This window comes from Ranitomeya variabilis, chromosome 7 (assembly GCF_051348905.1).
Source record: "Ranitomeya variabilis isolate aRanVar5 chromosome 7, aRanVar5.hap1, whole genome shotgun sequence".
Classification (NCBI taxonomy): Eukaryota; Metazoa; Chordata; class Amphibia; order Anura; family Dendrobatidae; genus Ranitomeya; species Ranitomeya variabilis.
In genome coordinates, this window is record NC_135238.1 from 160,498,707 (window position 1) to 160,516,994 (window position 18,288).

Consider the following 18,288-nt stretch of genomic DNA (forward strand, 5'->3'; position numbering starts at 1 on the left):
ACAAAGGTGTGCACGATATTCCCAATGTCCCGTATGACTTCTACATCGCAACTACGTCATGAAATTATCGCTCCAGCGCCGTGCATTGCAAAGTGTGACCGCAGTCTACGACGCTGGAGCGATAATCAAGCGACGCTGCAACGTCACGGATCGTGCCGTCGGAGCGATCAAAGTGCCACTGTGTGACAGTACCCTAAGGCACATTTGTTGATACATTTGTTTGTTCGGCTGTGTTCGCTCACTTCTATCTGATGGCACCAGCATGGCTTATCAGAAGGAAGTAAACATTGTCTGGGGAAGTTTGTGAAATGGAAAGGAGTTTTCCCATAAAAGGTATTCTTAAAAAAACAAACTCTACAGCTTGTCAAAAGAAGAGTATTTATAATATAGTTCCATTAAAAATAGTGTGCGGGTCTGTAAATACATTACATTTTTATCTGTGGTCATGTCCCCTAGATATTTTTGGACCTCCTAGTGGTGAACACTCATGCTCAGCAGCTTCCCCGTGCATGCTCGGCAGCTTCCCCGCACGTGCCCAGCGGCTGCCTAGTGAACAGTGAAGAAGTGGTAGTGCGAGGAGAAATGGAGCATCTGCAGTAGTAGGAAAGTGAGAAGATGGATAGATGTATGGTTAGGAAGTAGATGAGTTAAATGATAGATGGGATATTGGCGATTTATTAGTGGAATTGCGGAGGTTGTGTGGGAAGGACAATTTTTCTCTACAGGTGTATCTGACAAGGGTATAAATAGTGTGTCCTTTTAATTTATCCAGTTGCACATGTGTTGTTTAGATAGAGCAGATGGACACCTACAAAAAACACCTTCAAACCACATGTAAAAAATAAATTATTATTCATTTTGAAAACAAATAAGATAACAAACAAAAGTGCAGCAAGTTTTTCAGAAAAATAGATCCAATTTATTTGGGAAGAAATTTGACAAAACTGTTCCAGTTCCTTATATTTGTCATAACAAATCAATTGAGCCCCTGGTAAACCATTTGCAATGAATGCAATTAAAGCTCATAAATTCCGACAGTTCATTTAAGGACTCTGAGAGAACAGTGGATTCCAATGTTCTAGCTAAATCCCACACTTAGACTTATGCAGCCTGAGCGCTGTCCGATATTTTATTTATTGTTTTAACTGAGAGTTCACAGGCCGATTGAGCATGTCCTATTCTGGTCCTCAAGATCTGGTCAGAACAGGCCATGCTCAGAGTTTCACGGATCTCGCTCTCAGATCTGCCATTGTAACAGCTGTCTGAATAAATCCATTCTTTTCAATGAGTCGTGTGAAGTCCGATGAAACAATCATGCAGCACTCTGACATGTCACACGGAGGGGTGAACGCATCCTTAAAGTGATCACATTGGCAAAAACTGAAAATACAACTTAGGTGGCACCTGCCACTTGTTATTGTTCTCTTAAGACTGTATCTGTAACTTATGCAAATAGCTGCCAGAAACCAGCCTTTGTTGGGGACCACGTAAGTATAATTTCGGAGCTGTTTTGGGCTCTTTCACTCCAGGCAGTGAGTCTTTCATTGGAAAAGTAAACTTTTTTTTTTGAATCTCCAAGTTACATTATTTTGGATCTTGGCAAACTGGAGAATGAGAGATTTCCAGAAAATACACCTGCTTTCGATTTAATTTTTCTTTTAAACAGAAGGCTTTAAAACTCTCGGGTGCCTGTACATTTATACTTGATGGAAAGCCATAATTACAGGAGAACTCTACTTTATACTGTGTCAATGGGTCCAAGCGAGCAGAAACTTCATGACATAATGATTTGAACTGGGAACAAAGTGTACTCTTCGGCTTCCTATTAACTTCCTTGTTCTGAATTTTGTATAATAATGCCATTTGCTGAATAACCATAACAGTTGTTATATGCTTTCCTTGCACATTGTCCTTTTTTATGGATTTTACTATTTTGTAATTTGCAAAACTTATTTTTATTGATTGATTAAATGTGCTCAATGTATGTCTGAGGAGAATGAAATAAAGAGTGATCCCCACTGAATAACTCTGGACGTCTTGTGCTTTCTCAGTGTGTTCCCCTGACCGTTTCAGACTGTTGAGGTATATTATGGGTAAGACCACACGAGTAGCAAACGAACATGGATGTGTGTATGCGTGCATAGTCAGCATACTATTGCCAATGTCTTATTGCTTTCCTTAAATAAGGGTCTAGTATTTCATTACACTGGAGTTCTAAGGCCGTAGTGAATTAGGACACATCTAGAATTCTTTTGTATAAATCTACAATACATTTTCACCAGTGTTTTTGGAAGAAGTCATCTCCGTGCATTTTTACATTTCCTTATCAGCCATTTCTTTATACATTATGCTACAATTAACTGTTAATGGGACCATCTTCATCTTATTAAACTTCATGGCGTATTGCTAGGAGATGCCGTCACCTTATGATCGGTGATTGTCCAATACCTGAGAATAAAGAAACTGCACTGCTGATTCAGAGCTGTAGCCCCTTCATTCTTAAGATATATTTCAGGGTCTCCGAGGTTATTCTCCCAATTATAATGTGATGGTATATTCTAGCATCATGTCAGAAAACGACATCATCCAGGATTCAATTGTTTTTATTCTCACAAGGTCCTTGCCAAAATTTCAGAAACCTAACACATGAAATTAGAAACTTGTTTTGAGAGGGCTAAAGCGTACTTAACATTTCAGGTAACTTTTTGGAATAAGTTGTGTTTGAGGAATAACACTCTATCTCTGGCCATTATGACCTGCACCCTTAGAGAATTTTTCACCAGTCTTCTCCTCTGAAAACTATATTTCAGTTCACTCTGGAATAGTGGAGGGAGACTGTTTTTATGATGTCCATACACTGCACACACAGACATGAGGCATTCCTGCCCTTATTTTCCTATATACCACTGCTTGGAGGACATTACACAGCCGAACTAAGCAGTGTACCTGTGCATACAGCTCTGGAAAAAGCTAAACCACTGGCTAGAAAGCTGTTCGATATGTGTGCGTGCTTCCCTACCTGTGCAACACTCTCCGCCTCCTTCTAGTTCCACTTGTCATAGAATATAATACTAGGTGTAGCCCAATCTTTCAGACTGATCAGAGTTTGATCAGAGTGGAATCCAATTTTCTCAGAGGCGGAGAGAAAAATGTCCCCACCTTCTCTATAATATCGGTCTGTGAAAATTGGATGTTTCGACAACTCCATAGAATAACATGGGTGTACGAGTGATAACAAATCACTTGGCACTCAAAGATTCTTATACAAGATGAAGACGAACATTTCGTTTATTTTGTGCATCCAGTTCAAAGGTTTAAACGTTTTCGGTCTAATCACAAGACCTTCATCAGAAACATCTTTGACAATACTGGAAGCCAAATATCACGATATATGGGCCCAGAAGGCCTGCGCAAAACTGTACCCGGGAGATCACACCTCTATGGTCCTGGAGGATGTGCTTGAAATGAAGCACCCTAGTAAGGAGACGAATCGCAAGGAGAGATGGCGCTGGTGTCTCCAAGTCCGTGGCGCTGAGCAGCAAGGGATGCAGTTGATCCCGTGGCCGCGGGACTTGGAGACACCAGCGCCATCTCTCCTTGCGATTCGTCGCCTTACTTGGGCGCTTCATTTCAAGCATATCCTCCAGGACCATAGAGGTGTGATCTCCCGGGTACAGTTTTGCGCAGGCCTTCTGGGCCCATATATCGTGCTATTTGGCTTCCAGTATTGTCAAAGATGTTTCTGATGAAGGTCTTGTGATTAGACCGAAAACGTTTAAACCTTTGAACTGGATGCACAAAATAAACGAAATGTTCATCTTCATCTTGTATAAGAATCTTTGAGTGCCAAGTGATTTGTTATCATTTACTGACGGGCTGGAAACCTGACTTGTGTACCACCAAGGAGCCTTGAGTGCCGTGTGTACCTTCTCTCCATGGGTGTATGAGTGCTATTCATAAAATCCACGGATAGCACTCGTCCGATTTAATCTGTCGTGTCCACAAGCCCTAAGAGTGAGGGTGAAAAGTGTCTGGAGTGGCGAAAGACACATGTCACACTGATAAAGTATATTAAGTTTTTAAGTTTAGTTGTTTTTTTTTTGTTTTGTGGCTTGCCTGTACTGTTGATTTATGGACATTAAACAAGCACTGTTCCCACCAAAGGCTTTATCCTCTTAATATATTGCAGTAATCATATTGTATAGCACTGTGGACTTACAATTGCTCATTTTGCTTTTACACGTATTTAATTATTCTCTTTTCCATTGAGTCAATGAGCTCACGCGATTAAAAACTGAAAAGTGGAATCCTTCTAAACTCTTTTATAGAAACAGCAGGTCAATTTTCCCCGTATGAGTGATGGGTCACTGCTAAAGTCCCTGCCAGGAGGGGGAAGGGGCAGGAGTTGGAGAGTAATGGTTTCTGCAGAGACGAGAGACAGAGAAAAAAAAGAGGAGATTTAGCTGGGTAGAAAGGCAAAATGAGCAATAGTATGTGCACAGTGCTATATAATATGATGATTGCAATATACCATACTAAGAGGATAAAAACTTTGATGGTAGCAGTGCTTCTTTAACAGAAACATTGACCATTTAATGTGAGTTTGTAGACTCTTGTCTACTATATGCTGTTTCTAATACTGGTATCTTCATATTTGGCAGACACTAGGGCTCAGCTGTGACTACTAACTTTACATCTTCTATAGCTGTCTGCCTGTATCCATTCTTGATGGTGAAATTGGATTTAATAATAGCCTTTCTCCAGATCTGGAGTCTAGATCTTGATATTATCAGCAGACACAAAGGGTAATCCAGCTAATGTTTGTTACGCTTCTACTAAAACAATATCATTTTGTGGGAATATTATACAATCCATTATACTAATGACCACACTGGGTGTAAAGAAGCCTCGTATTACAATTTAGTTTAAAGGAAGTATCTCAAGTTCTTATGTGGTTAACGTTGCAAAGTGTTTGTAAAAACAAACGACATAACAATTTACTACTTATTAAATATCCTCTCCGTTCTAAAGAATGGATGGCTCTCATTGGATTGTTGTTTCCTGGGTGCACTCCTGGAGAAAGGAAAACAAGACAATCCCTTTTTAATTTTGTTACAAAAAATATTTACCAAATTCATCCTGGTTTTTTTGCAGCAATAGGTTGTGTTTTTCTTTTTCCTTTTCAATGGGTTTTTAGATCAGTTGAATAGCTGGAAGCCACCACATAGCTGAGGAACAGAGGGCTCTGCCTTATTCTGGAGGTTACACTTATACTGGTCCACACGTGGATTTTATATTCATGGCTTATGTGACTAATTCATAAGGCCCGGCGCACAAGATCCGGAACTAGCAGCACTTTGGACGTAGCACATGTCTGCTATGTCCACACGGTACAGTCTATTGAAGTCCGCATGTGTTCCCTGAACCGTGCGGATTCACAGCATCCTATACATTCTGTTAGTGTAATTTCTCTTGCGGAGACTCGTATCTCTGCAAGAGAAATTGACATGCTGCGGTCTGGATAGACGTGCCGCATGTCAGTGTCTGCGGATGATCCGCAGGCTCACATGCATGTATGGCAGACACGGGATTTCTAGAAATCCCTTCCACTAGGCTGTAACCTTATTCCGCTGCGGATTTGACTCTGCATAAATACACAGCATCAAACCCACAGCAGTTCCTGATCGTGGGCATGCAGCTTAAGAGTTTTGAGGAAAAAAGATGGTATTATGGCATTATTGTATTGTTTGTGTATAAATTAGTTTTATTTCCTTTTTACTGCTTGCTTTTGATTGTGTATTACTTATGACAATGTGCTTTTGGTAAAAAAAAAAAATTTGAAAAGCCTCAACACCAAAAAGCTTTAGTAGAAATGAGTAAATGGGCACGAACCTTCCTTACCGATTCATAATCTGAAAGGGGATGAAATATCCTACGCTGGATAGGCATGTGTGCACGAGGCGTCCATGATGTTATTGATGCTGCATTGACATCTCCCTCTAGATCATTGAGGCCGAGCATATGATGGACCGGATTGTGAATGGCTTGTCTGAGACTAGTGTCAAGGTGCGATTAGCTGCAGTAAGGTATGGTTCACACAGCACATGCGCTCCGTCTACTCATTTGTCGTTTGAACTCATGTAGCATGTTTCAGAGGAAAGCAGATCCAATGATAAGGAGGCTGAAAAGATGTTCTGACAAATGCCATTAGAATCTATGGCTATGTTCCCACATATCGGAATCACTGTGGACCTTCTGAATGGGATCTTAGCTTAAATTCCCACGATGAGTCTTTGATTATGTATTTTCGTTGCACAAAACAATCAGCATAATGCCACATTCACACGTTCAGTATTTGGTCAGTATTTTACATCAGTATTTGTATTAGGCCACGTTCATATGTTCAGTATTTGGTGAGTATTTTACATCAGTATTTGTAAGCCAAAACCAGGAGTGGGTGATAAATACAGAAGTGGTGCATATGTTTCTATTATACTTTTCCTCTGATTGTTCCACTCCTGGTTTTGGCTTACAAATACTGATGTTAAATACTGACCAAATACTGAATGTGTGAACATGGCCTTACAGTTCCAGTAAACTGGATGGGATTTATAGAAATCTCAGGACCCTTCTGTTTTTTTTGTTTGTTTGTTTTTTTTAATGCACAGTAAACTGTCCTGCGGTGCACGTTTCAAAGTTGCGACGTGTCAATTTCTCTTGTGGGTGTTATGAGTTATATGATGATCTTCCCCGAATAATTAAATTAAATGCGGATGATCCACATTTAAAAAAAAAGAAAAGCGCATGTGTTTAGTGTACTTCCACTGGAGAGGACTGTATCAATAAAGTTTTTGTCAAAGCCATATACTAAGAAGTGTAGAAAACAAAGCAACTTTATTTGAAACATTACATGCAAAAACCACAACATCAAAAGCAATCAAAAACGCTATGTAAAAAAGTAAATAACATAATTTATCTAATAGGTGCAGAAAATCTGCAACATCACAAACTCATCAAATACTCATGGTGGGAACGTAGCCTAACATAACATCTGCAGCGAGATATGTCCGTAACAGTAGATAAATCTCAGCTACTTGGTAAAGAAATGTTCTGAGCTGAAATTGACCTTCTGTGTAGATTTGTGAATCCACAGCATGGCTTTTTATTTTATTTTTCCCCTCACCCTCATTTAGTAAAAGGTCAAAATCCACAATTTAGAGATTTTTGCAAATGTTGCTACAGATTAACTGTGGACCTTCAACAAAACCCGTAGGTTCAGGACAGTGTTAAATAATCTTTAAAGACGTCTGCAGCTCCCATGGTGATGCTGGCCTGGTGCATGACCAGTTTCCATAATCTGGCTTTTAGCGAGGACATATCTTGTAGACATGTGACCGCTGCAGCCAGTCATAGTCTTCAGCGGTCATTAGTAGTCGCCATCGGATCAAGCTACCATTACTATGTGAGTAGCGTAGAATTGAGAAATACAGACTATAGATTGATCTAAAATAGTGTTAAAAAAAAAGCACCAATCATGGCTAGAAAACTATAAATAAATCTGCACCACACAGATTAATGTGGATTTCTCTTGGCTTTTGCCAGATTGCAGCTGAAATTCTATGCAGCAAATCTAGTGCATTGGATTCTAGTGATGAGTGAAGGTGCTCTGATAAGCTGTTATCTGAGCATGCTCTCCTGCTAACCGAGTGTCTGTCGAACAGTCGTGAGACATGCAAGTGTGGGGACTCGAACATATTATTCAAGCACGCCGAAGATACGGTTAGGCTACTTTCCCACATCAGGCAAAATCCGGCGAATGTTGGAAAAAACGGATCCGGCGCAGATTGTGAAAAACTGATGCGACGGATCCGACTAGCATATCCAGATAATTGGATAAAAAAATTTGGAGCATGCTCAGTTTAAAAAAAAAAAAACGGAATCTGGCACCGGAATCCTTCATTTCCCGGCGCTTCCGGCTTTTTCGCCGGAGACAAAAAAACGTTGCTATGGACATTTTTTCTAGAAAACGAAAACCAGACGAAACACAAAGTTATCCGGCACTAATACAAGTCTATGGGGAAAAAAACGGCTAATTTTCAAAAAAAGGGATCCGGCGAATGTTGCTGCCGGATCCGTTTTTTTTTTAAATTAGCCGGATTGAGCCTGACGGCAAAAACCTAATGTGTGAAAGGGGCCTTGGCACCGAGCATGCTCGCTCATCATCACTAGATTCTGTGAACACACTGGCTTCATAGCAAATATTAAACAGGAATCTTAATTACACTTAATGGCCTTAGCTGTAAGTTATTAGGCAGCTATAACAAACAGAATGTGTCTTATTACATATATTACGGCGAGGCATCTTGGAAGGTTCCTTTTACTTTTCACCAGGTTGTATTCTCGTTGAGATCATAATTCAGCCCAGTTTATGAAACGCCGTCACCATATAGCATAGTGCACATTTGGAAACCATCTAATTGTAGATTTCTCTCTAGATGTTTACATAGTTTATCCAGATCAGTCCAGCAACTTCGTACCAGTTTTCAGGATCATGCCGTTTGGAAGCCTCTAATGAAGGTAATTCATCATTAACAAAATTGTGTTTTAGGTTTTGTTTTCTTTTCATGTAGCAATTGATAATTTACCAGGACATAATTAGGATGCCAAATTGTTGTTTACAAATTTCCTCATTCTATAAATGTTGTCTCCAGGAAATAATAGTTTTATTTTGGTTCCCTTTAAAAGGGTTTTCCCATGAACAAAAGTTCATTTTATTCACTAGATCAAAATGGGATCCGACTCCAAAGCCCTGCCAGGGCCGTGGAGTCGGGAAACCAAACCTCCGACTCCTCAGTTTCCATGACAGACTCTGACTCCACCAAAATGTCTCCTCTGCTGAGACAATCTTATAAATGTGCTCCTGTCATGACATGGTTGTGTCTGACCGTGCAGTAACATGGTCTGATCATACCACACAGCACCTGGGCAGGGGAGGAAGCACAGGGACATCCAATTGATCTAGTGAATAAAATGAACTTTTGTTTGTGGGAAAATCCCTTTAACACACCAAGCATTAATAAACTTTTTCTTTGTATGTAGGTCTTACAGAATGCTCCTGATGATATTCTAGTGGTGGCTTCATCAACATTATGCAACCTTCTACTTGAGTTCTCACCTAGTAAAGAGGTTTGTAATACGTATCCCTCATTGTAAGGGCTCATACTCATTTGTGAGAAAAATGGACTAGTGCAATCCAATAAATAATCGGATTGCACGCTGACTAATGTTATTCTTTGATTCCCTGCTCATCTGCAAGCTTTTTTTTCTCAACTCAGTTCGGACTGAGAAAAAAATCGCAGCATGCTGCGATTGTCCTCGTATATAGGAGGGGACTCTCCATTGCAAGTCAGTGGGTGCAATTAAAAATCGGACGGCATTCGGAAAATGCGAGTGCCTTCAGAATTTTGCTCACCCATTTCCTTGAAAACCCGACATTTCATCAGCCGCGTACAGTAAAATCACAGCGTGGCAAGTCAGGATATATATATAATATAATATATATATATATATATATATATATATATATATATATATATATATATATATATATATATTTATTTATTTTTTTTATTTTTTTTACATAGAATAAGTAGATATAAAGATTTTGATGACATATATGATTAGCACAGTGCTTGTGTAGCTTGCTGAACTAGTAATAAATACATTTCTGAAAAAAATGGCATGGAATTCCCTGAAAGCGGACAGCTGGGGGCAGATGTGTTTAGCTTGGGAAGGGGGGTAATACACATGGAAGTTCCTAGGCTATTAATATCAGCTCATAGCTGTTTACTAATCCTTTACTGGTTATTAAAATGGGGGACCCCCACAAAAAAATGACATAGGGTCCCCCTATAATTAATAACCAGCAAAGACTAGGGCAGTCAGCTGCGGGCTGATATGAATAGGCTAAGAAGGGGTGATGGATTTGTGCCCATCCCAGACTAAAACATCAGCTCTCAGCCACCCCAGAAAAGGCGCATCCACTTGCCCTTGTGCGTTTGCAAGTGGGGTAATAGTATTGGGGTTGATATTGGCTTTCTATTGGCAGCTGACATCAAACACCGGGATTAGTTAAACTTGCTAGCCTCGCCCTTTATATGGGGGAGGTCTAGGCCTAAACTTAAATTGTCTACCCTGCATAGGTCTAAACAAATGGGAGGAGCGGCGTTGCCAGATTTTTATTTATATTTGACCAGACAACTTAGAGCTTTGGGGAAATGGATGCCTGGGGGCTGTTTGCCAAATTCAGAGCGTCATCTGGTTCTTGGTGCCGCAAGGATTGATTGCCCGTTGGGTTTTTTGGAAGTAGATAAACCTAACACCCCCAGATTATTACCATTACTCCAGCTGGCGAGGTTGATTTGGAGGCAGGTATAAAAAAGTAATTCACTTTGATGGTATTGTAGCCGAAATGCCTTTATGAAATAATGAATACTTCCCAGGGCTACTGAACCACCCATGTGCTCAATTCTGGACATCATATGATGTTCTCTCGGTTAATGATCTATATGAACACGGTGCCCTAATGTCTTTTGAACAATTGCAACTTAAATATGATATCCCACGGCCTCAGTTCTTAAGCTATTTGCCACTTAGATCAGCGATTCAATCACATATGCGTAACATAAATACGACGCAAATAATATCATCCTTCACACTGATAGGAATCATTAAATCACAGGGGTCCCGTGGTCTTATCTCTGCGCTATACACATATTTTTTTGTGCCGACGGGCTGGCACTTCCAGTGTGCGACGCTTGCGACGTATGGACATACATCGCAATGCGCCGCTAATGTAAGTATATGGGCAAAAAAACGCATCCTGCGGGCACGTTTGCAGGATGCGTTTTTTTTTGCCACAGTGGCACATTGCGACGTATTCCAAACGACGCTAGCGTGAAAATAGCCTTAGAGAAAAGTGGAAACTCCTGGTACCTGAACTTCACGATGAGGACTGGGAGATGGTTCTTGAGTCCCCAACTAAAGTATCCCCTTCGGATAACAATAAAATGATACAAATGTATATAATACATCAATCCTATTTAACCCCGTTACGACTATTCAAAATTGGTTGGTCTCAATCGTCAGAATGCCTTAGATGCCACACAGGAGAGGCGGACTTTATACACATGATATGGAGATGTCCAGTCATCCTATCTTTTTGGAATGAGGTACCTTCATTGCTGACCTCTCTTGTACATATTCCTATCCCTCTGAATCCATTAGTCTATTTGGGGTACTAGAGGAAGAGACGTGGGGACACCATGTTCAAATTTTCTTGAGAGAGACACTTTTCTTGGCAAGGAAACTAATAGCCTTGCGCTGGATGGGCAATACGTATCCATCTATCAGGGCATGGATTGAGCTGGTAAATTCAATCATACCATGCGAGTGTACCTTATACCAGAATAGGGGCTGTTTAGAGAAATTTTATAAGATCTGGGATGTATGGAACTTGTCGTACCTTACTATGTCATCACATGGTTGATGGTCTGGTTCCAATGTGATAGAACTCAAGGTAAAATATGCATGGTTCGCGCTGTGCTTCAGTATTATTTTATAGATGAGATGGGGATTGTTTTGGCAGTAAAATAGTTTTAAGGTTTTAAGTACTGTAGACATACTGTAATTTCCTGAACCTATATGATCCGGTCTGTGTATTGAGACACACATTAATGCAAATTATTTATATACTCTTACTGCGTTTTTTATGACTACTATGATGAGTGTATCTGACCAGGATATATGTAAACTATGTAGGTCCATTTGTTTTTGTTGTTGTTTAATAAACAAATTTAAAAAAAAAAACCTGGATTAGTAATGGGGAGGCGTCTGTCACCCCCAATACTAACCCCGTAGTCAGATTGTAAATAAAAAAAAAAACACCCTGAATAAAGTCCTTTACTTGAAATAAAGATGCTACTTAATTTTTAAATTTAAAAAAAGTCAGTTATATTCACCGTTACGCCCAATCCACTGATGCCCGTGTCCCTGTACAAAAAATGTAAATAATAAACAACCATATCCCTCACCTGTCCTCAACGTGAAGATAATCATTCGATGCAAAATATCAGCAAACGAAAAAATGTTGCGCTGCACAGCCTCTGAACCAGGTGCAGATAAAACACAGTCAATTGTGGGTGTTTAACGCTTCAGTAGCTGGAGGTGCTCGCATGAAAAAGTGTTCCAGTATAAATACAACAGAGAAAATGCGGCAGCACTCACCAGATGGCGTGGTTCAATCCTTTATTGAAGAAACAAATTCCATCACAGCGTGTTCACGGCACGGGGGAGTGCAGACATGGAGGAAGTGAGCAGGAAGTGAGCAGGGAGTCCTTCCCTGCTCACTTCCTCCATGTCTGCACTCCCCCGTGCCGTGAACACGCTGTGATGGAATTTGTTTCTTCAATAAAGGATTGAACCACGCCATCTGGTGAGTGCTGCCGCATTTTCTCTGTTGTATTTATAATCATTCGATGCTCTTGTCCCCTGTAAAAGAGTTTAAAAAATGAACAACCATATTCCTCACCTCTCTGATGAGAAAATAATAATCCATTTGTCTATAGATGAGTCTAGCTGTGCTATATATACTTGGCATACTGAACGCTGGTATGATGCGAGCGTTCAGCATGTCCGGCAGCAGAGACACAGAGCTGTGCGTGCTAGTGCTGCTCAGTGCCTCGTGATGGGGGAAAAAGGTGAGCGGAGTATGTATCCAATGAACTCCGTTCACCTCACTGACGTCAGCGCAAGCACCGTTGACATCAGCTTTTACAGACAGAAATTCTGTCATTTAAATCTTAAATACAGATATAGATAGACAAGATGGTGGCCCGATTCTAACGCTTCGGGTATTCTAGAATCTGTATCTAGTTTATTTATGAAGTTTTCAGAATAATGCAATTTACACACAGGATTTGGCCAGCCGCGACCAATTAGCGAAGCGTGGTTCAAATTGCCACGTAGTATATAGCACAGACACATAGTATATTGCACAGCCACTTAGTATATAGCACAGCCACGTAGTATATAGCACAGAGACATAGTATATAACACTACCCATGCAGTATATAACCCAGGCCACGTAGTATATAGCACAGACACGTAGTATATAGAACAGAGACGTAGTATATAGCACAGACACGTAATATATTGCACAGCCACTTAGTATATAGCACAGCCCACATAGTATATAGCACAGTGATGTAGTATATACCACAGTCCATGCAGTATCTAACACAGCCCACGTAGTATATAGCAATGTGGGCACCATATCCATGTGTAAAAAAGATTTAAAATAAAAAATAGTTATATACTCACCCTCTGTCGACCCCACGCATCCAGCCGAGGCGTTTACCGATGATGCGACGTTCCAGTCCCAAGAGTGCATTGCGGTCTCGCAAGATGATGATGTAGCGGTCTCGCGAAATCGCTACGTCATCATCTCGTGAGACCGCAATGCATGGACCAGTCACCGGAGCGTCGTGAGGAGTGGGAAAGGCCTCGGCTGGATGCATGGGGCCAACGGAGGGTGAGTATATAATGATTTTTATTTTTTTTTCATTATTTTTAACACTAGATCTTTTTTTTCTGCATAGGCAGCATCAATAGTAAAAAGTTGGTCACATAGGGTTATTAGCGGCATTAACGGAGTGCGTTACACCGCGGCATAACCCGGTCCGTTAACGCTGCCATTAACCCTTTGTGAGCACTGACTGCGGGGAGTAAGGAGCGGCCATTTTGCCGCCGGACTGTGGCCGTCACTGATTGGTCGTGGCCGTTTTGCCGCGACCAATCAGCGACTTGGGATTTCCGTGACAGACAGACAGAAAGACGGAAATGACCCTTAGACAATTATATAGTAGATGATATAAAGCAATATGTCAGTGAGATATCTAATGGCCCGATTCTAACGCATCGGGTATTCTAGAATATGTATGTATGTATATAGCAGCCACATAGTATATAGCACAGGCCACAACATATTCTAGAATACCGATGCGTTAATACAGGCCACACACTATATAACAGTGGCCACGCAGTATATAACACAGCCCAAACAGTATATAACATTGCCCACGTAGTATATAACACTGCCCACATAGTATATAGCAGCCACGCAGTATATAACACAGCCCACGCAGTATATAACACAGCCCACGCAGTATATAACACAGCCCACGCAGTATATAACACAGCCCACGCAGTATATAACACAGCCCACGCAGTATATAACACAGCCCACGCAGTATATAACACAGCCCACGCAGTATATAACACAGCCCACGCAGTATATAACACAGCCCACGCAGTATATAACACAGCCCACGCAGTATATAACACAGCCCACGCAGTATATAACACAGCCCACGCAGTATATAACACAGCCCACGCAGTATATAACACAGCCCACGCAGTATATAACACAGCCCACGCAGTATATAACACAGCCCACGCAGTATATAACACAGCCCACGCAGTATATAACACAGCCCACGCAGTATATAACACAGCCCACGCAGTATATAACACAGCCCACGCAGTATATAACACAGCCCACGCAGTATATAACACAGCCCACGCAGTATATAACACAGCCCACGCAGTATATAACACAGCCCACGCAGTATATAACACAGCCCACGCAGTATATAACACAGCCCACGCAGTATATAACACAGCCCACGCAGTATATAACACAGCCCACGCAGTATATAACACAGCCCACGCAGTATATAACACAGCCCACGCAGTATATAACACAGCCCACGCAGTATATAACACAGCCCACGCAGTATATAACACAGCCCACGCAGTATATAACACAGCCCACGCAGTATATAACACAGCCCACGCAGTATATAACACAGCCCACGCAGTATATAACACAGCCCACGCAGTATATAACACAGCCCACGCAGTATATAACACAGCCCACGCAGTATATAACACAGCCCACGCAGTATATAACACAGCCCACGCAGTATATAACACAGCCCACGCAGTATATAACACAGCCCACGCAGTATATAACACAGCCCACGCAGTATATAACACAGCCCACGCAGTATATAACACAGCCCACGCAGTATATAACACAGCCCACGCAGTATATAACACAGCCCACGCAGTATATAACACAGCCCACGCAGTATATAACACAGCCCACGCAGTATATAACACAGCCCACGCAGTATATAACACAGCCCACGCAGTATATAACACAGCCCACGCAGTATATAACACAGCCCACGCAGTATATAACACAGCCCACGCAGTATATAACACAGCCCACGCAGTATATAACACAGCCCACGCAGTATATAACACAGCCCACGCAGTATATAACACAGCCCACGCAGTATATAACACAGCCCACGCAGTATATAACACAGCCCACGCAGTATATAACACAGCCCACGCAGTATATAACACAGCCCACGCAGTATATAACACAGCCCACGCAGTATATAACACAGCCCACGCAGTATATAACACAGCCCACGCAGTATATAACACAGCCCACGCAGTATATAACACAGCCCACGCAGTATATAGCAGCCTGGCAGCATATAACACAGCCCTCTAGTATATAACACATCGGGTATTCTAGAATATGTAGGTAGTATATAGCACAGGCTACGTACTATATTGCACAGTGACGTAGTATATAACACAACCGACGTAGTATATAACATAGCTACGTAGTATATAACAGAGCTACGTAGTATGTAACACAGTGTACGTAGTATATAGCAGAGCTACATAGTATATAACACAGCCACGTAGTATATAACATAGCCACGTAGTGTATTGCACAGGTATGTAGTATATTGGTCAGCCACGTAGTATATAGCAGAGCCACGTAGTATATTGCACAGGCACGTAGTATATAACAGTCACATAGTGTATTGCAGAGCTACGTAGTATATTGCATTGCTATGTAGTATATTGGTCAGCCACGTAGTATATAGCAGAGCCGCCACGTAGGATATTGCACAGTCGACGTAGTATATAACAGACCCGACACAGTGACATAGTATATTGCACAGCTACGTAGTATATTACACAGAGCACGTAGTATATTGCACAGCCACGCTGTATATTGCACAGTCACGTTGTATATTGCCCAGCTACAGTACCTAGTATATAGCACAGAGATGTAGTATATAACAGCCCACGCAGTATGTAACACAGCCCACGTAGTATATAGCAATGTGGGCACTATATGCGTGGTTAAAAAAGACTTAAAATAAAAAATAAACATATACTCACCTTCCGAAGGCCCCTTGAAGTCCTGGTGCCTGTGTGCGGTGCACGCGGCAGCTTCCGGTCCCAGGGTTGGTATAAGCGCAGGACCTGTGATGTCGTCGCGGTCACATGACCGTGACGTCATGGCAGGTCCTTCTCGCATAGCATCCTTGGCACCGGAACCTGCCGCTTGCACTGCCGAGGACAACGTGCGACGTCGGAGGGTGAGAAACTTTTTTTTGTTATTATTAGTATTTGTAACATTAGATCTTTTTACTATTGATGCTGCATACGCAGCATCAATAGTAAAAAGTTGGTCACACAGGGTTAATAGCTGCGTTAACGGAGTGCTTTACACCGCGGTCCATTAACGCTGGCATTAACCCTGTGTGAGCGCTCAGCGCTGACTGCATGGCAGTAAAGCAGCGGCCATTTCGCTGCCAGACTATGGCCGTCGCTGATTGGTCGCGGGCGTTTTGCAACGACCAATCAGCGACTTGGATTTCCATGACAGACAGAGGCCGCGACCAATGAATATCCGTGACAGACAGACAGAAGGACAGACAGAAAGACGGAAGTGACCCTGGCCTGATTCTAACGCATCGGGTATTCTAGAATATGTATGTCCACGTAGTATATAGCCCAGTCACGTAGTATATTGCCCAGTTATGTAGTATATTGCCCAGTTACGTAGTATATTGCACAGTTACGTAGTATATTGCCCAGTTACGTAGTATATTGCCCAGTTACGTAGTATATTGCCCAGTTACGTAGTATATTGCCCAGTTACGTAGTATATTGCCCAGGGACGTAGTATATTGCCCAGCGACGTAGTATATTGCCCAGCGACGTAGTATATTGCCCAGCGACGTAGTATATTGCCCAGCGACGTAGTATATTGCCCAGCGACGTAGTATATTGCCCAGCGACGTAGTATATTGCCCAGCGACGTAGTATATTGCCCAGCGACGTAGTATATTGCCCAGCGACCTAGTATACAGCACAGAGCCACGTAGTATATTGGCCAGTCACGTAGTATATTGCCCAGCCACGTATGACACAGGTTAAAAAAATAAAAAATAAACATATACTCACCTTCCGCAGGCGCGTTGTAGCTCTGTCGCCTGTGTGGGGTGCAGGCGGCAGCTTCCGGTCCCAGGGTGTGATGACGTCGCGGTCACGTGACCGTGTCGCGGTCACATGACCGTGACGTCACGGCAGGTCCTTGTCGCGCAGGACTTGTGATGACGTCGCGGTCACATGACCGTGACGTGATGGCAGGTCCTTCTGCCAGACCATCCTTGCCGCCGGAACGTGCCGTGTGTATCGTGAGGAGCGGGAAAGGCGGCGTAGGTGAGTATATAATCATTTTTTATTTTTTGTTATTAACATTAGATGTTTTTACTATTGACGCTGCATAGGCTGCGTCAATAGTAAAACAAAACTGGGTCACACAAGGTTAATAGCGGTAACGGAGTGAGTTACCCGCGGCATAACGCGGTCTGTTATCGCCGGCATTAACCCTGTGTGAGCGGTGACCGGAGGGTGTATGCGGGCGCCGGGCGGGGAGTAAGGAGCGGCCATTTTCTTCCGGACTGTGCACGTCGCTGATTGGTCGTGGGCATTTTGCCACGACCAATCAGCGACTTGGATTCCATGACAGACAGAGGCCGCGACCAATGAATATCCGGGACAGACAGACGGAAGTACCCCTTAGACAATTATATAGTAGGATGATATAAAGCAATATGTCAGTGAGATATCTAATCCGTTCTTTGCATGTGTATTTTCTGACGTGTTTTTATCTAATAAATTAAGAAATCAAAGAAAAAAGAAAAAGGCATAGGGTCGTCCTTATTTTTAATAACCAACAGAGAGAAAGCAGACCGCTGTGAGTGGTATTATTTTTCTGGAAAACATTTTTTTTTTCTTTTATGTGTTTGTTCACATTTCACACTAAATAACCCATTGAATTAA

At 42.0% G+C, this 18,288-nt stretch overlaps 1 protein-coding gene across 2 annotated transcripts in view; it reads left to right on the forward strand.

Moving 5' to 3' along the window:
* ARMC8 (armadillo repeat containing 8) overlaps positions 1-18,288 on the forward strand; it is a 116,004-nt gene that overhangs the window by 70,594 nt on the left and 27,122 nt on the right. For both annotated transcript variants that reach the window (XM_077272138.1, XM_077272139.1), the window contains 3 exons: positions 6,004-6,086; positions 8,496-8,577; positions 9,100-9,186. In XM_077272138.1, the coding sequence (XP_077128253.1) occupies positions 6,004-6,086; positions 8,496-8,577; positions 9,100-9,186 (252 nt within the window). The remainder of the gene's footprint in view (positions 1-6,003; positions 6,087-8,495; positions 8,578-9,099; positions 9,187-18,288) is intronic.